The 24,836-nt window shown below is 34.1% G+C and overlaps 1 protein-coding gene and 1 pseudogene across 27 annotated transcripts in view; both read right to left on the bottom strand.

The window, feature by feature from the left end:
• ABI2 (abl interactor 2) overlaps positions 1 to 24,836 on the bottom strand; it is a 112,907-nt gene that overhangs the window by 72,361 nt on the left and 15,710 nt on the right. For all 27 annotated transcript variants that reach the window (XM_051983750.1, XM_051983748.1, XM_051983741.1 and 24 more), the window contains exon 2: positions 8,319 to 8,486. In XM_051983750.1, coding sequence (XP_051839710.1) covers positions 8,319 to 8,486 — 168 coding nt within the window. The remainder of the gene's footprint in view (positions 1 to 8,318; positions 8,487 to 24,836) is intronic.
• Positions 7,624 to 8,312, bottom strand: LOC127553206 (60S ribosomal protein L36-like; annotated as a pseudogene).

Below are 24,836 nucleotides of genomic sequence, written 5' to 3' on the forward strand. Positions count from 1 at the left end.
TAATAGAGCAAGGCAATCTCTTATTCTTCCCTAATTGATTCCATAGTACTCATTTCTGTAAAAATAAGTTGGAAATTGAGGTTTAAAATCAAGAAATTAAAGTGAACAAATGATTATAGATCATCCTACTAGTCCTCCAGGTTCACTACCTCGGTGACATTCTCAACTTCTCTCACTCACCCCACATATCCAGGCAGATACTAAATCTTATTTTTTTCCTATCTTGTATGCCTTATCCCCAGTCACACAGTTATCATTTCTATCATTACTTTCAACATCTATCTCCTGAACCCTTGTAATGGTCTCCTAATTAGTATCTCTTCCTCATCTTCCACTCAGATGCCAAAGTAAAGCACAGAAATAACTATGTTACTCTCTCTCATCCTCAATAAATTCTAATGGTTCCCAATTACCTAGGGGTTCAAACATGAATTTCTCAGTCTGACATTTAAAACTCTTCTACACTTGGCCCCATAATTCCTTTCCTGCACTATAACACTTTCCCAATCCCACAGAGTGGTAGACCAAATAACCTTCTTAATGCTCCTCATACGTGACACTTCACTGCCCATTTCTATACCTTTGCAATAACTATCCTCCAAGTATAGAATGCACCTCAATCTCATCTCTATTTCCTTCAATACTTGGCTTACTTCAAAAGGCATCTCAAATAGCATTTTCTGCTAATAATAATGGTACCTCTATCATGATCTGCCTAGGTACCAGTGCCACACCTCCCAAGGTCAGGGTATTATTCTACATTTGTTTTATTGTTGCCTCTTGTCAAAATCTAAGCTCTTTGACAAGAGAGACCATTTCATTTATGTCTAGTACCAGTGCCTGGAATATAAGATGTACTTAATACTTAATAATTCATTATGTGAATTATTTTTAATATTAACACTAAAAACAACCTACATATTGACAAATATGTTCTTAAAGTCTATGCCAGCAAACCGCTACCTTTGGCCCAAGGGTCTTCCTAATAAAGAAAGGTTTCAAGTATGGGCCTAGCAATGGAATGTTTCTCTGTCACCTGAGTACTGCCTTAATTAAGCTCAGAGAGGTTCATCACCATTAGCCAGAGTGATGGATTTTTTTGGCTATAGCAACTCATGAAAACTGTAGAAATATTGCATTTCTAGAAAGCATCCCATACAAACAGAAGCATAAGGAACTTCAAATATTATTACCATACACATTCACAAAATATTGCTTACAAACAATGAAGAAATTCTGAAAGAAAATAAAAGCATAGTAAGAAGTAATTCAATTTTTTTTTGCTTTATTAATTCTTATTTTTTACTTATTTACTTCTCATTCTTTTTTATTTTTATTAAAGCTTTTTATTTTTCAAAACATATGTATAAATAATTCTACAACATTAGCCCTTGCAAAACCTTGTTCCAGCTCCCTCCTTCTCCCTCCCCTGATCTAGACAGCAAGTAGATCAATATATGTTAAACACAGTAGAAATATATGTTAAATCCAATATATGCATACATTTTATACAATTATCTTACTAGTACAATTCAATTTTAATAAATTATATTTGTTTCCAGCTTATTATGAGGCATATCCGACATCAAAAGCCTTTACTAATAATGCCTTGCTTAAGTAATGAGAAAGTTTATTAAAATTTTAAATAATTTGAGATCTACATTCATGTTACAAACCACATAATATTCAAACTAATTATTGTTCTTTACTATACAGTTATTCAATCAACAATTTTTAATTTGTTTTTCAACATGTGCTAGTGTTTAGGGCATTTAATAAGTTTTAACTGAGAGGTACTTGACTTTTCTTTTATTTCTACAGAATGCTTCTTGCATAAACTTTTATGCAAAGAAATTGGTAGTGTTGACAAAGTTTCCATTTTCACTCAATCTAAGAATGATTTTGGTCCTTGTATATGAGGACACAGAGTTGAAGTAGATAGGCTGAGGTGATTAGTGAAGAGAAAAATGGGTGGGGGAAATTAAGAGTTGTATATTAGTTAACTCAGGAATGAATTTTTAATAAGATATTAAAGAGATATTCAAAAGAAAAACAAAAAGAAATGAAGAGAAGTTTTATGCAAAGGGACTGACCCTTGAGCCAGGGAATAAAGAAAGAAAACAAAGGCAGAACATATCACATACAGGATTCTTCACTGATCTCAGACCTCTATCCCTATCATCTCTCTATTCAAACAACTCAAAACAACTTTTTGGTATAGAAAAGCAAAGTATAGGGAATGGAGTACTAGATTTTAAGTTAGAAAGCCCTAAATTTAAATCCCACTTCTTATATTTAGTAGTCATTTAACCTTTCTCAACCTGTTATCTCATCTCTAAAATGATAACATCTATAGTACTTCCTTCAAGGACTGCTGGAAGATTAAAGGGGAATATGTATGTAAAGTGCTTTGCCAGTTTTAAAGCACTATATAAATGTTAGATAAAACAATTTGCATCTTCATCTAATTCAACCCCTGCCTAAAGTCTGAATCTCCTTATCTATAACATCCCCACAATATAGCCAACTTTTCATTGAAGAACAAAAATAAAGGGGCCTTTTCTTCCTAAATCCATCCTGGGTATTCTTCCTCATTCTTTATATGCCATTTATTTAATAACTGACCACTTATTTCATGAAGTTTTCCCTAATCTCCATTGTTGGCAATGACTTATCTTCCGCTTGAATAGCGCACTATACATATACATATACATATACATTCCTTAGTCATATGCCATTTTGTATTATATTGTTTATGAAACAATAAGCTCCTAAACTTTGAAAATCTCCTAGTACTTATCATAATACTCTGCACACAACTGAAACTGCTCTGTCATTATCAATGATCTCTTAACTTCTAAATCTAATGGGCTTTCCTCAGTATTCCATCTTCTTGGCCTCTCTGAAACATGACATCATTGAATTTTTCCTGGACACTTATTTCTGTAAGTTTTCATGATTTTTTCTTTTTTCGGGTTCTCCTCTGACCTATTCCACTATTCTTTTACTCAGTCTCTTTTGCTGTTTCTTCAGTTATATCATGACGACTATTCATGGTTGTCTTCATTAATATGCTGATGAATATTTAAAACTATGAGGACATAATTTTCAGTTTAATCTACATTATTTTCTTTCTTTTTTTTTTTTTTGGTGAGGTAACTGGGGTTAAGTGACTTGCCCAGGGTCACACACTTAGGAAGTGTTAAGTATCTGAGATCAAATTTGAACTCAGGTCCTCCTGACTTCAGGGCTGGTGCTCTATCCATTATGCCACCTAACTGCCCCTGCATTATGTTCTACATGCATTTTCTCTTAGCACTTTCTTAAGTCTAGACAATCAACAAAACAATAAATCCCTCAGTAGTAGAATTTGCCAATTTCCAAAGTGTAAATTTACACAGAAAATTTAACAACAGTTCTAATGATTTGGCTCCAGCATACCCCAGTTCTCCTCCAATGGCTCCTGGAATTCTCTTCTCTTTTCCCTTTATGTCAGTGGTTCTCAAAATGTGGTTTAAGGAATCCTAAGGTCCCTGAGATCCTTTTGGGAGGTCCAGAAGTCCCCTCCAGGAAAAATTAAAAGTAGAGAGCCATATTTGAAGTAAATAAAGACCTGAAATAGGAGTAGTGGCCATATGAGTAGAGAAAAAGGAAGTGATGCAAGAGATATGGGAGGCAGAACAGACAAAACTTGGCATCTGATTGACCTGAGATGAAGGAAATAAAAAAACTCAAATATGATCCCAAGGTTGCACATCTGAAGGTACTTTTAAGAGAACCAGGAAAGTGTGGAGGAGGGGCAGGAGAAGATTGTGAGTGCAAATGTGACCCCACCAGCTCTGAAAATCTTACAAGACGTCCAGGAAAAGATATCCAGCCAGTAGGTGGCATGACTGGAATTCAAAGAAGAGTTTAGGGATAGATTTAGAGATTAAATCATTTTGCATACAAATGAAGTTTGAGTACATGGTAACTGGTAAGATCTCCTGAGATATTTTGAAAAATCAAATTTTTTTTAAAATATATACACTGAATTTTCATCTCACATAAATAAAAAAAAAACATAAAATAATCCCTCTTACATTATAACACTAGTTTCATTTTAATGAGATTTTAATATTAGGCAATTCTGATACCCCATTAACATAGTTAAAAACAATATCATGCATTGGTAGAAAGTTTAATATAAGATTCTACCAATTTACCTTGAGTTTAAATTTCCCTTCTTGGAGAAGGTTTTTAAAGACCACTTCAAATGAAAAATCTACACCCTCCTCCCAACCTTATGATCCATAACAGATTTTAAAGTTTACACAATGCTTTACACATCTTATATCATTTAGATTTCACACCACCATCATGAGCTAAATATTACATGTATTAACATATTCATTTTACAGATGATGAAACTAAGGATCCCAGAGATTAGATGATTTGTCCAAGTTCACACAGGTAAAGTATGTCTATGTATGTGAATGTGTGTGTGTATACAAATATATATTAATTTATTGATACTGAGTTTTCCTGACTCCCTATAACAATTGTATTTATATGCTGATAGAGCTCTGAAGTTTTAAAATGTTTTTTTTAGTTTGCTTTCCATGAGCCTCCCAACAGTCCTGAGCCAATGATTATGAGGGTTACAAATGAGGACGTTACCTCATATTTCACTAAAAAATCTGGGCTGTCTGTGATGAGCTTCCTCTCCTCTTGAACTCCATACATTTCCAATTCACCTCAGTGGTATCTTTCCTCCTCTCCTTTGTTGCCCCAGTATTGGTTAATAAGGTGACTCTTCTATTTGACAATATTAATCCCTCTATTTGTGCCTGGGTCCCAACCCCTCTAACCAGGCTGATCTATTCAGTATCCCATCACACTCTCCCTGATTTTCTCTCCCTCCTTATCTAATGGATTCTTCCTCACTATCTACATAATTAAATCTTGCCCATCCTTAGGCATCTAAGTGGTACAGTGAATAGAATGCTGGCCTGGAGTCAGAAATAATCGAGTCCAAATCTGAACTCAGATACATAGTAGCTATATGACTCCAAGCAAATCACTGTCTCAGTTCATCTGTAAAATGGGAATGATAAAAGCACTATCTCCCAGGGTTGTAGTGAGGATCAAATGAGATCATATTCTGCAAATTATAAAATGTAGTATAAACAACTAGCCTAAATTTAAAAAAAAAAAACTTTCATCACACCCTATACCTTCATATTGTTCTTTACTTTTCTTTTCCAAAAACAAACTTATAGGAAAATTTTATTTCTACCCATTCACTTCTGAATTCCTTGCCATCCATTTTCTAAACATCAATTAACTGAAATTCCTCTTTTCCAAAGTCACTAATAATCTATTGCTAAATTCCATTGGCATTTTATAAGTCCTCATATTCAATGACCTCTCCATGGGCACCAGACAATTCTGACCCTCCCTTCTTTCTGCATACTCTTTCCTCTCTGAATTTCCAACTCACTACTCAGTCTGGTCTCTTCTCATCATTCTTGTAGTATTATTATACATATTCTGGGTCCTCTATGAATGTATCTATCCCAAGGCTCAATTTTAGGCCCTCTCTTTTTCTCTCTCTACATTATCTTATCAGCTCCCAATACAGCTATATTTCTCTGTAGATGATAATAAATCTACTTATCAGTTCTTCATTTTTCTACAAAACTCTAGTCCGGCATTTGCAAATACCTCCTGGACAATTCCACTTAGATTATCTTAAACTCAATGTATACTTACATAGCTATCTTTGAAAAATCACCTCTCATTCTATCATAATTGCCTTATTTCTGTTGAAGATACCACCATTCTTTCAATCAGCCAATTTACAACCTAAGACTCATTCTCAACTCTCCATTGTAAGGCATCCCCCAAATCCAACTAAATGCCAAATCTAGTCAATCTACCTCCTCAATATATCAAAGACCATAAATTTGAGCTCGAAGGGATCAGAGGCCATCAAATAAAACCCCCTCATCTTACAGATGGGGAAACAAAAATATTGAAAGGTTAACTGATTTATCCTAAGATTATACTACTAGAAGTAAATGTGTAAAGCAGTTCATATTCAATATATCTGCTCTAAAACCAACCTAGTACAAGACCTCATCATCTCTCCAATCTACTGTAGTAACAACTTGTCTGTCAGTCAACAAGCATTTATTAGTTCCTCTATATCTAATTTCTTCTTCTCCAACTCAACGTCTTCACAATTGCTAAACTGTTATTTTTATAGCACAGATCTGACCATATCATTGAACTGCTCTAGAAGTTTTACTGGCTCCTCGCTGTCTCTATACAAGTTTCTCTGTTCAACATTCAAAAAATCTCCTTTCAATTATCGATCTCTTCTCCTAAGTCCTTTATTATACTCTTCCAATAACCATATATCTCACAGATTTTTAAAGACAAAGATTTTTGTATAAAAGATGAGAGTTCTGCCTTTGAATGAAGAAGCTAAATTTCCAAAATATCAGGCATCAGATGGGGTTTTAAGAGAATAGAATGGCTATATCTGCTGCAACTTCATCAGGGAAAAGGCTTGGATAGAAATCATTTACCACTGTTTCTTCTCTTCCTTTTCAATTTACTCAATACAAACCACCATAGTAATTAGCATCATTATCAGCAAATGGACCATTCTCACAAAATATGCTAACAACTCCTAAAGACTCTTCAAACCAAACACCTTTCAGTAGGCTTGAGGCCCTTCTATTCCTTCATGTCCATTGTTTCGCAGTACAACTAAATCACTGCTTCACCTTTTCTGTTCTAGTCAGGCATGCCTCTGAATGTTCTCTGACAGTCCAAGTACAAAACAACACAGTATATCCATTCATTCAGTCTCTGTTTTCTCAATAAAGCATATCTTTTTCAAAAAAGAATTTTTGAGAAAAGTTTACTCTTACCATACCTCACTTATTAAATAAAAATCAACATAGCAATAAAGAAGTTATAAATCATATATATTTTGGGGAAATATTGACAGGAATGTAAGAATGTCAAAGTCTGTAAAATTACTGATTTGACCATTCTGGATTAAATAATACAGCAATCAACATGTTGTACTAAGGACTTGTCAAATAATAAAAATAAAAGGTCTTCCAAAGCAATTATAATGTGCAGTGATTATTAGTTTCTGAACAATTTTCTGAAACTTCAGATCCTCAAAAAATGACTGAATCACTTCAGCTTCAGAAGAGCACAAAACTCAAGAGGATCTATTTTTAAAAAGAAAACTAACCTGTCTTTCAATTATAGAAGGGCACTTCCAATCTAAAACTGGATTGAAATTAAACTCTATTGACAAGATCGCTGGAGCTATAAAATCCCGAAGTCATTTTCAAAAACAAATTGCAAGACAAAGGAATAAAAATCAATGATCATTTTTTAAATGCAGATTTACTTCTTGCATCTTTTGAGAGGTAGCTTAGAACTTTTGCTGGGTATTTATTCAATTTGTTTCAACTGTAGACTATAACTCCAAAAAAATAATAAAAGATTAAAATACAAATTACCAATCTACCAAACTAAACTCAAGCCAAACAAGTAGATATCCTTTGGGATAGAAATTGGAAAGAAAAAAAAAACCTTCACTTCAGAGCTGATTCTATCATTTATTATAATATCTCAATTTCGATAAATCCCAGAAAGTTTTTTTTTTACTTGTTAAATCTTTATTAGGTAAGGGAAAAAGGTAGGGAAGATCTGGTTTAGTCCTTCTTGGCAAAAGCCTTCCTCATGGCAACTAAGACATTATTGAGTTCTCTCTCTTCTTCGTGGCCCAGATTGTGAATTCTCATGTTTTGTTTTGGGTTTTTTTATGAACTTAAGGGTTCACTTATCCATGGAGACCCTTAACAATTCTACGGCCCACCTCTCATAAGGAACAAAGCCACACACCACCCAGGTCTTCTCTCTCACAAACTTGGTGTCTAGTGCCCACGATAGTGGCTGTGTTGCAGCTTAGACACTGTTGGACTTTGTGGCCCTTGTTGAGGCCCACAACGATGGGATAGCAGATGGTCATGACTGGAGGTCATGGCAGTCACAGGAGAAGGAAGAATCCCAGAAAGCTAACATTAAGTTTTTGTATGTTTTTTCTAAATTATATGAAAGATAATTATAAAAAGAAAAAAAGCAATCTAACATTTTGATTCTGCTTTCTTCTAAAGCAATACCTATATTCCAATTCATGAACTTAAATTAAGAGTTTATAAAATAAAAATATAATATCTGTTTCAGGTCTTTTAATAACTGTAGTTTGTACTGGGAAAATTAATAAGTAAAAAGTTCGGTCTCACTTGAGAAATGTGATTGATAGAAGATTCCATCCGACGTAGCTGAGATGCCTGGATATCCAACATTTGGAGGACATTGTTGGCCAAAGTATTTATCAGATAGGCTACACTCGCTAAGGACTGTGTTGTATAGGCTTTGGTTTCTTCTAGGGCTCTCTGTTTATCTGCTGACTAAAAGAGAAAAAAACACATTGTTAAAATAAAAACAGTTAATAATGTAGATTTTCCATTGAAAAGCAGTCATTAGTAATTAGAGCTCTCAGGAATATAAAAGCAGAAAGAAATTTTGTGGGATCAAAGAACTTAAAACAATGAGTACCTATCAATTGAGGGATGCTGAATAAACTGTGGCAAATAAATGTAACAGAATACTACCAAGCCAGCACAAATGATGAACATAAAGAATTCCAAAAAGTTTGACAAGACTTAAATGAACTAAAGCTCAACAAAATGACCAAAATCAAGAGAACAAGTTGCATGATGCTCCCAATGATATAAAGAAAAACATTTAAGGATCTCAAAACTCTGATAAACATCAATTTCAGAAAATTAATGATGAATGACATCTCTTGTAGACTACAGGTGAAGAAAAAAAAAGACTTTAATTTTTTAAAACATGGACAATTTTTTTTTCATTTGCTTTACTGTATTTGTTACAAGTACAAGTAAAGTGTGAGAAACTGAAAGTGATTTTTTTTTTTAAGTAGAGTAAAACTACTATCTTTGGAAAGGAAAAAAATTATAGGGAAAAATGACTCTTTTTAGTAGTCTATTAACTGTAGGTATACACAATGAGCTTTCTCCTCTTCCCACCATATGCTCTCTTCCATCAATTCTTCTGGCTTCATTATTATCTCATGCTGATCGGTTCAAATTTAAACATACAAGCTTATGCTCTCAAGTTCTAACCTGCATCACCACTGCCCTTTGGAAAGTTCCAACTGGACATACCATAAACATCTAAAACTCAATATGACCAAAACAAACTCATCTTCTCCCAAAAACTCAATCCCCTCTTTAGAACTTTTCTATAACTCTCAAAGATACCATTACTCTTCCAGTCACCCAAATTTGCCACCACAATATCTTCTTCAATTCTCTCACTCGTCAATTTACCAAATCTTGTCAATTTGATAGTATATCTCTGCAAGATATCTCATACTTGTCTTCTCTTCATTGCCAACTCAGTTCAGACCCTCATATTACCTCAACTACTACAAATCAGCCTCCCCATTTCAAATATTTCCTCACTTTAAACCATTCTCTCCATAACTGTCAATATGATTTTCTTAAAAGCACAAATCAATTTCATTAACCTACATAAACTTTGGTGGCTCCCTATTACCTCTAGCATCAAATATAAATACTATAAATAATACTTGCCATTATTTATAATACTTTCATTCACAACCGGATTCTTTTCTACCTTTCCAAGCTTCCAAATCTCCTAAGCGGCCCCTCAAAATCATGAGCAAGAAGAGAACGGAAAATTTTCTTTGAACTTTCTCTCAAACCTCTCAAAAACATATTCTATGCCAAAGGTAAAGCAATTATCCAGAAACCAAAAGAGAGGAAAAAAATTCTCCCAAACCCAGGAACTAACAATCAATAACCCTGAGCTCACTCAAGACTTCTCTACATACTTCCCATGCTACTACTGGGAGAAAGGATATACAAACCACAAGCTTGCATCAAAACTCATCTCGGCACCTCATTCTGCCCTCTGTCTTTCTAGTGCCATAGAAACCCCAACTCTAGGTTACAGAAGTTTGCTTAGACCTTAGAACCAGTTTGGCCACAGCCATTCATGGGCAAAGCCTATCAATGAATGAGGAACAGAGAATGGGAAGGTCACCAGGACAGGATAACATGTGCATGGGAAGGCTGAGTAGCAATCTAACAAGCCAGTGGGAAAAACTACAGCATTCAATGGGGCCAACTCTGACCACCCAAAACTAACATGAGGAAGAGAATGAGGGCTGGTAAACCATGAAATGCCCATCAAAGAAAGAGACTGAAAAACTTTAAGACTAGCTCCCAAAGAAATCCTAATCAGAAGGGAAAGAGTCAGAAAGTAAATCATAAGAAAAATAAAAGGGAAAAATGATTAAAAGTTCAAAAGATTTCACACGGACCTCGAACATAAATATGTAAAACAAAAGGAAAAACAGTAACAACAGAAGGAATTACAGTCTTCAAATCTAAAATGTACTTCAAATATCTATAAGTAAATACTGCAAAAAAAAAAAAAAACCAACAAAAACACAACTTGCAAATTTGCAAAGATGACAAAAAAAATTACATCATCAGGGCTGAAGAAGTTGTAGAAAGAGGCAGACTAATACATTGCTGATGGAGTTATAATATCATACAACCATTTTGAAAAGCAATTTGGAATTATGCAAATAAAATATATGAAATGTTCACACCCTTTAAGCCACACCCTTTGTCCTTGATCTATTAGTACATATGGAGCTTATGCCCCAAGGAAGCCATTAATAAGAAAAAAAAAAAGATCTCCATATAATCCAATCCTCTTACATATTGTTTCCCTTCCATGAAGTCATTCAATCAATTCACCCCTGTGCAAGCAGATCTGTAACTAAAGTAAAATTCAAAATCAATACCAAAACAAAATGAAAAAGTTTTTTCTCAAAAAAATGAGAAATGAGTAAAAGTGAAATGTAATGATACACAGCACTGGACAAAACAGGGAGGCAAAAGGACTTCAAAAATCAATTTAGTCAAGAAAAATTTAATCTCTTTTTGAAGTGAAGGGACATAACAGCCCAGTGCAACAGTGGTTTAGAGTACAAGCTCATTTAAAAAACAATCCAGAGGAAGAGATTGTTGTTGTCCTTAAGTTTTCCAAGACAACCAAAATGACATCACTATGTTAGAGTCGAGTTACAAGGTGTCCAACTGTGATTGATCAGACCAATATGAGCTCGGAATGCTCTGCCAAAGTGGGACACAAACAGTCCACATGAACATTTGGAGCAGCTTTTCTAATTTTGCATATTTCGTGTTTCCTTTGGGCTAATTCAATTCTGCTTTGCTCACAAAGCACAGGACCTTCTCTAAGGAGGGCATACTATGCTGGGCCAGTGTTTGCCATGTCATACAATGGATTCTAAAGTTCTTAAAAGATGTCTTGAGAGTGTCCCTGTATTGCTTTTTCTGATCATCTTGCGAGCACTTTCCCTGTGTGAGCTCTCCATAAAGTAATATTTTTGGCAAGCATACATTTGGCATTAAAAGAATATGGCCAGACCAATGGAGCTGTGCTCTCTACAGCAGAGTTGAAATGCTTCCAAAAACAAGGAAAAAAAAAGAAGTCTACATAGAAAATTTGGTGGGGGATTTGTATAAACTGAGAATTAGATTATGAAACTTGTACCATTGATAATGGAACTATATACATTTGGATATGAGAACCTTACTGCCCAATGAACTATATTTAAGTAGTGGTAAAAGCATTTATATCAGGAAGAGTGATGGTTAAAATGGAACAAAAACATTAATAAAAACTGCTCAATGTAGGTGACATAATATTAAGGTACTTGGCATTAAATTTTCAAAATATCTCAAAGAAAAGAGAAATTTCCCTTTGGAATTCTATTCCAAAAGAATAGGAAAAATGTCAATAGTGGCATATGTATAGATACAGAAATAAATATAGACATATAGATATACAATCTCATCACTAAATTTTTTTTATGGAAATGGTCTAGACACACACACAAGAAAAGGAAAAAAGAGGCCTTTTTTTCCCTTCAACCAAAAAAAGATTATCCAAATATGTTCAGCAACAATGAAAACAATCAGTCCAGAATAACAAACATTCCTATGGCATATATTGTTGATAAAGCAACACATAAGAAATGCTAGCCTTCCATTACCTTCTGGGGATTCAGATCTTTAGGTTTAAATTCTCCTATTGCCCTTCTTGTTCTACTCATTATCAAAGAAAACTACAAAAATTGTTCAAGCTATAGGTCAAGTACTGGTTGCAATTATGAAGTTTTTCTGTAAACCTTGTTTTTTCTCCAGTCTCGGATATCACTACAGCTAATTTTCTAATACATACCATGGCATTAATTATGTCAAGCCTCATTTATAGGCATTTATAAAGCCTAATATACATAGGACTTTAGAAATATACTCTTTCAAATTTTTATCATAACCTTTTCAATGTGAAAGAGTAAACTGTAATATCTATTCTGGATGGTATATTGCCAAATGACAGAAGTAAATAGATCACTGGTTGTTTCTTTCCTTGATCTCTTTATATGATGTAGCTGGGTTGCTCCCACTTGTTACTGGCAGGCAAGTTCTTTGCAAAATTTTAAGAATGATTTATTTTGCATATAAATATAAAATATTTTGCATATGAAAAATTTTCATAATTCCCCCACATCAAAAAATAAAATGATAAAAAATGCAGTTTGAATTTTGTATATGTTAATAACAATAATATAGTAATAAAATAACTGCAGTATATAGGGTATATGACCACCTCTCTCTCCTAGCTAAGAAGCTCAAGATCTATCCACAGAAATTAAGGGGCCCATGATGACAGACCCCTTACTATAATTAACTATGAAACAAGCAATAACAAACAAGTTGGACATATTTCTTAACTAAGTAGAAAAAGTGCTGGATCACTGACTGACTGGCCACAATATTCTCCTTTCCCCTGCCCCCTTCCCCTCCAAGCCTGTGGGGCAGTTTAATAGTTTGAATCAGTTCAGGTGAATGAGATGAGATGAGAAGAAAAAGTTATAAAAATTATATGTGGCTTTGTCTACAAAAAGAAATCAAAGATATTATCATATTATATTACAGGTATTACAAGTATTTCAAAATATTACTTATATACTACTTCAAAATTATGGTAGTTATAAAACCTGTTTCTAGATTATCAATTGTCATTGTTCTAATCTATACATTATATATATCAAAGTAATTGGTTTCTCTTGTAATCTTTTTTTAAATTTTTTCATTTTTATTAGTTTTTTATTTCAAAACACATACATAGGTAATTTTTCAACATTGACCCTTGCAAAACCTTGTGTTCCAAATTTTGTTCTCCTTCCCTCCACCCCTTCCGCTAGATGACAGATAATCCAATACATGTTAAATATATTAAAATATATGTTAAATCCAATATGTGTATACATATTTATACAGTTATCTTGCTACACAAGAAAAATTGGATCAAGATTCTCTTGTAATCTTATGTATTTTATTTTATGCACTTAAAATATGATTCTGAGAAGGGATATCTAGGGCTTTGCTACACTGCCAAATGCATCCACAAAACAGGTCAAGAGTCTCCATCTCAGAAAGCGATCCAGAACATCTTGTTCAAGGTCACACAAGACTTCCTGGTTCTCCTGGCCACCATGCTATACTGCCTTTCATATCTATCATCAAAAATGGATAAAAGATGATATAAAGGAAAGAATACAATCAACTGGAAGATTAGGAAAGACTTCACAGTTTAGACTGCTTTGAAAATAACTTTAGTTGAGGTATGAAAAAATAAAAGTTTCTAAGAGGTAAAGAGGGTTAGAAACTACAAAGTGATTCACTAGTACATACCTCTTGGACAGAACATTTCATGCTGACAATAAGCTGAATGCAAATTCAAAAGAAGCAGAATGAGCTGGACTGTTTTTGAGAAATTGTACTTTGGTTTTAGTGACATGTCTTCTCCCTCAAGGGTTCATCTTTTTAAGACTAACATTCTGAGGTAGTATAGTGATAGAGCTCTGGACTAGGAGCTGAGCCTAAACCTGACCTCAAACACTTAATCATCCAAAGAACTATACAGAAGTACAAACAGGATAGCTTTAAGTGTACGATTACATGCTATCACTGAAGAACTGTACAAGATAAGAATCACATAGGATATCATCATAGATATGTATAGCTACAAGAAATGGCGAGTCTGTCACAGAGCAGTCAGAATAATCAATCAAGGGATAGCACAAATGTTCTACATAATAATTAGAGACCTAAAGCAAGGCCTCCAAGAAGATTTTATGGAAGATTTCTTTGAATTACATATGAAGAGAGTTATAGTTTTCATCTTTTGAGGAAATCTTAATATCAATGAATAGGTATCAAAATACACATTCATAGAGGGTAATCTTGAAAATATAAGCAATCTTGGAAAGGGACCTGTATGTGCCAAAATGTTTGTAGCAGCCCTGTTTGTAGTGGCTAGAAACTGGAAAATGAATGGATGCCCATCAATTGGAGAATGGCTGGGTAAATTGTGGTATATGAATGTTATGGAATATTATTGCTCTGTAAGGAATGACCAGCAGGATGAATACAGAGAGGCTTGGAGGACCTACATGGACTGATGCTAAGTGAGATGAGCAGAACCAGGAGATCATTATACACTTCGACAACGATATTGTATGAGGATGTATTCTGATGGAAGTGGATTTCTCTGACAAAGAGACTTAACTGAATTTCATTGGATAAATGATGGACAGAAACAGCTACACACCCAAAGAAGGAATACTGGGAAATGAATGTGAACTATTTGATTTTTGATTTTCTTCCTGAGTTATTTTTACCTTCTGAATCCAATTCTCCCTGTGCAGCGGGAGAACTGTTCGGTTCTGCAAATATGTATTGTATCTAGGATATACTGCAACATATTTAACACATATAGGACTGCTTGCCATCTTGGGGGGGGGGGGGAGGAGGGAGGGAGGGGAAAAAACGAAACATAAGTAATTGCAAGGGATAATGCTGTGTAAAAATTATCCTGGCATGGATTCTGTCAATACAAAGTTATTATTAAATAAAATTAAATTTAAAAAAAAAAAAAAAGAAAAAAGAAAATATAAGCAATCTTGACAGCAGATGCTAAAAGACTTTTACCACTGGGGAAAATCTTTGTTTAAGAGAAGCTTAATTGCCAAAATTGCCTACTAATGTCTAAATGAATCAGGAAATCTCTACAAAAGAGGCCTCCCAAATGTTCCTGTTTGCCACTAAAACTATAAATATTTGAAGCATTAACTCAAGCTTTAGGATATAAACAAAGCAAATGGACAATGTCAGAAAGAAAGCATTTTGCCTAACTCAGAATACAGCTCTATCAACAGCCTAGAAAATAGACTAGACCAAATTTTAACAAGGAAAGTCAAGAAAAAAATTACAATGAATGATTTTTCCAGTCCAGGGAAGCTCAAGAAGTCAAGAAAGGTGTGCCAATACTGATGGAAGGCTGGCCTTGATCATAGCACTAAAGCAGAGGGAGAGAGATCATTTGAGTACTCAGGGCCAGAAAGGGAACTGAGACCAGGACAGGAAACATGCAGCACAAAAAGATCCTGAAACAGGTGTCACCTGGAACTGCAACATTTATTACCCACTTCCAACTGACAGGGGACAAAAAAAAAACAAGTAATGCTTACAAGGCCTAACTAAATTCTAAACAAGGAAGAAGTTTCAGAAACATATTATATGTGGTTTTGAGTCCAGAAACAGAGCAAGGACTCAGTTCTAGACTTAAAAGGGGAGCCAGTAGTTCATCACTCTAAGTCTGCAGAACTTCCAGCGGCCTAATAGTAACTGAGTCCAGCAACATTTTAACATTTTTCTGAAACACAACTATATACAAGCTAACAAATCTAAACTAGAACCTGTACAGCTCAGACCAGAAGGGCAAGGAACAGACTTCTCCCTAGATACCCATTGGGGAATACTAAAAACTTGCAAGTCCCTAGACTAAGCAGTGATAGCAGAACCACGTAAAAAGGCAGAAGCTCAGACCACATATTTCCTTCTCAGATGTGAGAAGAGTTTAATACCAAACATAAAAGTCCAAAGTCAAGAAGTAGGCTAGAAAAATGAGTAAACAAAAAAAGAATTCAAACATAAAGAGCTATTATAATGATAAAGAAACAAGACACATATATGCATACACACAGAAAGAGAAAAAGATAATTTCTTGAAAGAGAAAGTTGGAGGACCAGCATTCCTTCTCCTTTTCCTCCTCCTCCTCCTTCTCCCTCTCCCTTCCCCCTTCCTCTCTCTCTCTCTCTCTCTCTTTCTCGTCTGTCTGTCTCTTCCCCACCACTCCCTTATTCTACCCCCTCCCTCCCCCTACCCACCCACACACACACAGGGATTTCCAGGAAAATTAGTTTGGCAGAAATTAGGCATGGATCAACATCTCATACCACATACCAAGGTAAGGGCAAAATGGGATACATGATTTAGACTTAAAGGGTAATATAAGCAAACTAGGGGGAGCTATGAGATTTACAGTTAAGGAAAGAATTTGTGACCAAACAAGAGATAGAGAGAATGACGAGAAAAATAGATAACTTTAATAATATGAAATTTAAAGATTTTTTTTATACAAGCAAAACCAATATATTCAAAATTAGAAGAAAAGCAGGAAACTAGGGAGGGAGAAGAATTTAAAAGTGTCTCTGTTAAAGGTCCTTTTCTTTAGCTATATAGAGAACTGCACCAAATTTATAAAAATAAAAGCTATTTGCCCAATTAATAAATGTTAAAGGCAGTTTTCAAATGAAGTAATCAAACTTAGCTAGTCATATGAAAAAATGCTCTAAATCACTATTAATTAGAGAAACAACTCTGAGGTACCACCTCACCTATCATATTAGCTAATATGACAGAAAGGAAAATGAAAAATGTTGGAAGGGATATGGAATAAGCACACTAATGCAGTGTTGGTGGAGTTGTGAACTCATCTAGCCATTGGGATGAACAAAGGGCTATAAAAACGATGCATAACCTTTTCCACAGTAATACCACTACAAAGTCTATAAACCAAAGAGATCAAAGAAAAAGGACTTATATGTAGAAAAAATATAGCAGCTCTTTTTGTAGTGTCAAAGAATTTGTAATTGAAAGTTTACCCATCAGAGCAATCTGGAATTATGCCCAAAAAATTATCAAATTGTGCATACCCTTTGATCCAGCAGTGTTTCTATTGGGCTTATATCCCAAAGAAATACTAAAGAAGGGAAAGGGACCTGTATGTGCCAAAATGTTTGTAGCAGCCCTGTTTGTAGTGGCTAGAAACTGGAAAATGAATGGATGCCCATCAATTGGAGAATGGCTGGGTAAATTGTGGTATATGAATGTTATGGAATATTATTGTTCTGTAAGAAATGACCAGCAGGATGAATACAGAGAGGACTGGCGAGACTTACATGAACTGATGCTAAGTGAAATGAGTAGAACCAGGAGATCATTATACACTTCGACAACGATATTGTATGAGGACATATTTTGATGGAAGTGGATTTCTTTGACAAAGAGACCTGAGTTTCAATTGATAAACGATGGACAAAAGCAGCTACATCCAAAGAAAGAACACTGGGAAACGAATGTGAACTATCTGCATTTTTGTTTTTCTTCCCGGGTTATTTATACCTTCTGAATCCAATTCTCCCTATGCAACAAGAGAACTGTTCGGTTCTGCAAACATATATTGTATCTAGGATATACTGCAACATATCCAACATATAAAGGACTGCTTGCCATCTAGGGGAGGGGGTGGAGGGAGGAAGGGAAAAAAAAAAATCGGAACAGAAACGAGTGTCAATATAAAGTAATTATTAAATAAAAAAATAAATAAAATTAAAAAAAAAAAAAAAAAGAATGTTTACCCATCAATTGGGGAACAGCTGAACAGGTTTTGGGATAGGATTATGGTGGATTATTATTATACTATAAAAAGGGTAATTTCAGAAAAACCTGGAAAGACTTGCAGGAACTGATACAGAGTGAAACAAGCAGAACCAGGGTAGCGTTCCTAAAGACTACTCTATCTGCCCACCCTAGTGGGCAGTCCAGCTCACCTGCCTTCGGGCTCCTACCCAGATCACACAGAGACAAACTGATCAGGAGGTGCAACCATTGCATCTTAATTCAGTCATCCTCTCAGTGGGGGGTAGCATGACGCAAGAGCACAAGAGAGGGAGCTCTGCTCAGTGATGTCTATTTATGCTGTCTCTCCTCCAGGATAGCTCAGCCCACTCAGAACTGCGTAGGCAGAGCCGTAGAAGGGAGGCTTCTGGAATTAGTGCTGCAACCCAGGAAGAGATAGAGCAAGAGGACATGCCCCTTGCCATCTCAAGAAACCTATAGCAGTTTCTTTAACTCCTGCCAGACACAACCTCCTGCCTCAGAGGCCAAGGCCCCTTTTACCTCCTGGGTCCACCCTATGAGTTGATGGGGTATATAGGCTCCGTGGCACATCTCAAAAAGAAAGCAGTGTTTCATTGCCCCTAACAAACCAGGAAGACATTGTATACAGTAGCAACAATATTATATAATAATAAACTATAAATGACTTAAGCTGTTCTCAGCAATAGATGATCCAAGATAATTTTGAAGGACTTATGATAAAAAATGTTATCCATCTCCAGAAAAAGAAGTGATGAGTTTGAATGAAGATGAAAGGATCTTTACTTTCTTTATTTTTCTTGGTTTTTTTTTTTATCTGAGTTTTTCACAACATGACTAACATAGAAATATGTTTTACGTGACTGCATATATATAACCTATATCAAATTGCTTGCCTTTTCAATGAGGTGAAGGGAAGTGGAAAAGGAAAGAGATAATGTGGAACTCAAAAAAAAAATTTAAATGAATGCTACATACTGTTTTTACATATAATTGGAGGAAAATATTAAATTTTTAAAATATTTATTACAAAAATAATACATTGTGACCAGACTGGATTTATACCAGAAATTCAGGCTGGTTTAAGCATTAGGAAAACTATATGCAAAATGATCAGCAAAAACTAAAAAAATCATGACTTATACAATAAGTACAGGAAAAGCTTTTGAAAAATATAACCCATTCCTGATTTTTAAAATAACACAAAGCATAGGAAAAAAACAGAGCTTTCCTTAAAATGATAAATAATATATATCTAAAATCAAATAAAAGTATTATCTATATGGCAAGAATTTTATATGAGAAATGGGAGCTATCACAATAAGATAATTATATTAAAGGAATAAGCATAGCTAATAAAGGAACAAAACTACCACTCTGCAGGTGACATGATGGTTTTGGTTAGAGAACTATAGTCAATTTTTAAAAACTTACTGAAAAAAAGAGCAACATAGCAAAGTTTTAGAATATAACCCCACAGCTTATACCCCCAAAGAGATACTAAAGAAGGGAAAGGGACCTGTATGTGCCAAAATGTTTGTGGCAGCCCTGTTTGTAGTGGCTAGAAACTGGAAATTGAATGGATGCCCATCAATTGAAGAATGGCTGGGTAAATTGTGGTATATGAATGTTATGGAATATTATTGTTCTGTAAGAAATGACCAGCAGGATGAATACAGAGAGGACTGGCGAGACTTACATGAAATGATGCTAAGTATTTGAGCAGAACCAGGAGATCATTATATACTTCGACAATGATATTGTATGAGGATGTATTCTGATGGAAGTTGATTTCTTTGACAAAGAGACCTAACTGAGTTTCAATTGATAAATAATGGACAGAAGCAGCTACACCCAAAGAAAGAACACTGGGAAACGAATGTGAACTATTTGCATTTTTGTTTTTCTTCCCGGATTATTTTTACCTTCTGAATCCAATTCTCCCTGTGCAACAAGAGAACTGTTCAGTTCTGCAAACATAAATTGTATCTAGGATATACTGCAACATATCTAACTTATATAGGACTGCTTGCCATCTAGGGGAGGGGATGGAGGGAAGGAGGGGAAAAATCGGAACAGAAATGAGTGCAAGGGATAATGTTGTAAAAAAATTACCCTGGCATGGATTCTGTCAATATAAAGTTATTATTAAATAAAATAAAATAAAATATTAAAATATATATATGTATATATATAAACCCACACAAATCAGCACTTCTGTACATTACCAACAAACTCATTAAGAAGAGAGAGAAAAATTTCATTTAAAATTTCTAGAGAGTATTAAAATATTTGGGAGTAACACACACAATTACAAAAAATTACAACAAACCACACAAATAAATCTAAATAACAGGAGAAACATTAAATTGTTCATGGGTAGACTTAGTCAATAAGAAATATCAAAATGCTATCTAAATTAATTTACTTATTTGATGCTTTACTAATCAAACTATCAAAGAATTACTTCACAGAGGTAGAAAAAATAACAACAAAGTTCATCTGGAGGAACAAAAGACTATCAAGAGAATCAATGAAACAAAATGCAGTGAAAGGAGGACTGGCAGTATAAGAACTCAAACTATATTATAAAGTTGTCATCATGAAAACAATTTGGTACTGGGTAAGGAATAGAGAGGTTGATTAATGGAATAGATTAGATACACAATACACAGAAGTAAATGAACACAATAACATTATTTGATAAACAAAAATCTCAGCTATGAGGGAAAGAACTCATTTTTGACAAAAATATTGAGAAAACTGGAAAAAAGTCTGGCAGAAATTAGACCAACATTTCTCACTGTACAACAAGATAAGTTCAAAATGGATGCATGATTTAGACCAGGGCTACTTAATTTTTTTTCCATTCCCAACCCTTTTTTGTCAGAGAAAATGTTATTTCTCTGGTAAATAGGTATATAAAATAGTGTATATAAATCAAATATTTGCAGAAAATAAATCATAAATTTATTTTTTTAATTCTTCATATATATAATTTTACTATTTATTAAAGATAAAAGTAAATTTTCATACTGACATATGCTTATTTATTTTTACATAAAGAATTAAATGTTGGAGGAATATTTGATACTGAAAGGCACAGAATACCAACATTTTTCAGAGTTGATTAATATTTTGATATTTCATAACCCCCACATTCAATTACTTGACCCCTTATGGGGGCACAACCCACAGTTTAAAAAAACTTTGATTTAGACACGAAAAGGGGATATAATCAAGTTAGTAAAAGATGCAAGAAATTATTTGTTACTGCTATGAATAATTCATTACCAAACAAAATATCGACAAGTTCACAGGAAGTAAAATGGATAATTTTGATTACTTAAAATTAAAAAGTTTTTGCATAAACAAAGTCAATGTAGCCAAAATAAGAAGAAAAAATGAAACTGGGGGAAAAATCTTTACATTAAGTTTCTATGGGGAAAAAAGTCTCATTTTTTAAGATATATAGGGAATTGACTCAATTTTAGAAGAGTAAGAGAAACAACTAACAAATGGCAAAAGGCTAAACAGGTAGTTTTCAAGCTATTAGTTGCAGAGAAAAAAAAAAAGTTCTAAAACACTAATAACTAGAGAACTACAAATTACAAACTCAGATTAGTTAAGATGACCCTAAAAAATGGAAAATGACAAATGCTGCAGAGGATGTGAGAAAACTGGTACATTAGCCCACTGTTGATGGAGCTGTGATCTAATCCAACTACTCTGGAAAGCAATTTGGAACTATGACCAGTTGTTTAAACAACTATCTTTTCACTCAGTTATGCCATTACTAGGTCTAAACCCCAAATATACAAAAGAAAAAGATCCCATATATAAAAAATATTTACAGCAGTTCCTTTTCTGGTGGCAAAGAATTGAATAATGAGGTATCCTCACTCAGGAAATGGCTGAACAAATTATGGTATATGAATACAATAGAACACTATCATGCTATAAAAACATAAAGGGAATGATTTCAAAAAGAAATCTAGAAATATTTGTAAAAACATATACAAAATGAAGTGAGCAGAACTAATAGAAAAATTTATATATTAACAGCAATATTGTAAATTCTGGTGATTTGAGGCCATTCAAATAGACTTGTGATGGAAAGTGCCCTCTTACAACCAGAGAGAGAACTATGAAGATTGAATGTGGATCAAAGCATAATACTCTCATCTTATTTGTTATTGTTTGCTTATTTTTTTTTCTTTCTCATTTTTCCCTTTTTGAAACAGCATGATGAATATGGAAATATGTTGAGAATTGTACACGTTTAACCTATACTGGATTGCTTTTTGGGGGGAGAGGGGAGTGAGGAGGCAGAAAAGTTTGGAATACAAGGTTTTAAAAAAGGTGAATGAAAAGGTGAATGTTGAAACTATCTTTGCCAAGGATTTGGAAAAATGAAATATTAAAAAAAAATTTTTAAATAATCAATTTTGGGCTAAGATAACAGGAAAAGATAATTACAAATGTTGGAGAGGATGTGGGAAAACTGGGACACTGATGCATTGTTGGTAGAACTGTGAACAGATCCAATCATTCTGGAAAGCACTTTGGAACTATACTCAAAAAGTTATCAAACTGTGCATACCCTTTGATCCACCAGTATTACTACTGGGCGTATAACCCAAAGAGAGCTTAAAGGAGGGAAAGGGACCTGTATGTGCAAGAATGTTTGTGACAGCCCTTTTCATAATAGCTAGAAACTATAAATTGAAGGGATATCCATCAATTGGAGAATGGCTGAATAAATTATGGGATATGAATGTTATGGAATATTATTGTTCTGTAAGAAATGATCAGCAGGATGAATACAGAGAAGCTTGGAAAGACTTACACGAACTGAACCTAAGTGAAATGAGCAGAACCAAGAAATCACTAAACACTATAAGGCATGGAAGGAGAGGAAAAGTTGAAACAGAGATTTTTGCAAGGGTCAGTGTTGAAAAATTACCCATGCATATGTTTTGTATATAAAAAGCTATAATGAAAAAAAGAGAGAGATCTGGAAGACCCCCTAGAATATTGAATGACTTCCCTATGGACGATTTAAGGGAAAATATAAATAAGATTCACAGTCCAAGATGGCAATGGCATCTCTGGAGGGCATTTTCACATTGAGACTGTGGAGATAATAAAGTATTGGAGAAATATAAAACCCCAGTGCAGAAAATAAATCCCAAGATCCTCATCTAGCCTTTGTGTGATTATATTATGTTGTTTTTATAGTTCAGGGGAGGAGATAATAAAATCTCTGTGCCTATCCCAAAAAAAAAAAAAAAAAAGATAATCAATTTTAAAAGACTGAGTTAACTCTGACCACTACAAAGATCTAACATAATTCCAAAAGATTCATGATGAAACACACTATTCATCTCCAGATAAAGGATTCAGACACAGATTGAAATATATTTTAATCTTTCTTTTTTTGAATGTGTATGACTAATGCAGAAATGTGTATGACTATACATATTTGTAATTGATATTAGGGTTTTTGTCTTCTCAATGATTGGGGAAAGAAGAATTTAGAACTGAAAATAGAATTTTTTAAAATCACTAAAAAGAGAACATTCTAGGGCCTCATCAATATTGATAATAACAGAGGCAACTAGATGGTGCAATGGATTGAGTACTAGCCCTGAAGTCAGGAGGACCTGAGTTCAAATTTAGCCTTAGTCACTTAACTTCCTAGCTGAGTGACTCTAGACCCTAGGCAAGTCACTTGACCCCAATGGGGGGGGAGGGAGAATATAGATAGATGGATATAGAGAGATGGATAGATAGATAGATAATAACAGCTAGTATTTATGTAATCCTTTAAAGTTTGCAAAAAAACTTTATGAACACTATCTAATTCTTATAACAACCTTGTAAACATGTTTAACATACTTGTAAAATATGTACTATTCTTCTTCTTTTTTTTTTTTTTTAACAAATGAGAAAGCCAATATCAAACAGAGGTGAAATAGTTTACCCAGAGTCACAAATTTAGTGTTTAAGACAGTTTTCAAATTCATATCTTTCTGGATCCAACTCCAGCACTTCCCCTACAGTTCCCCCATTCCCAACATTTATTTCCTTTTAAAAAGATCTCTTTCTGCGATGAGATTCAGGTCAGCTTAAAAGACCGACTTAACAAGACATAGAGGAAAGATCAATTGAAATGTTAATTATAATAATTAAACATTTAATCAACTTTTTTTTTTGCTATCTTATAAACTAAAGAATGACTTGAAACACTCAGCTATCGTAAAACCAAAAATACCCGGTCTTTTTTTTTTTTTCCACTCACTAAATTTTCTTGTAAGCAGAGGTATTCAAAATCACTAAGTTGACTGGTTTCCCCAAAGTTCTCTAGGAAATATTGAATAAGTTCTTGTTGATAATAGAACTACTTGACAGTCTTTTAACATATTGCACCTAACATGGGCACTCCCACACTTTATTTCAAAGAAACAATTTTCAAGTCATTAAGGTAGGGGCATTTTAAAAGATCTTTAAGATATGTCATAAAACTGCTAAAAGTTTCCAAAAGCAGATACCTGAATAACTATTTTAAATTCCTAGCTGTTCGAATACCAAGAGATTTAGATAAGAGATTAAACAGTTATGAATGAACAGAATAGAAATAAGGCTTGAAAGTGGGATAAACAGGTATGAAGTAAGGCATATAACATCAGATATGTCTATTAGTTTTAATTATCTCTTTTCTTTAAAAAATAATTTACATAAGGATTAGGAGATGAGAGTGGTACAAGAGAAATCTAGGTAATATAAGAACAAGATCTCAATAAAAACCTATTTTTTGGAAAA

This window comes from Antechinus flavipes, chromosome 3 (assembly GCF_016432865.1).
Source record: "Antechinus flavipes isolate AdamAnt ecotype Samford, QLD, Australia chromosome 3, AdamAnt_v2, whole genome shotgun sequence".
NCBI classification, from domain to species: Eukaryota; Metazoa; Chordata; class Mammalia; order Dasyuromorphia; family Dasyuridae; genus Antechinus; species Antechinus flavipes.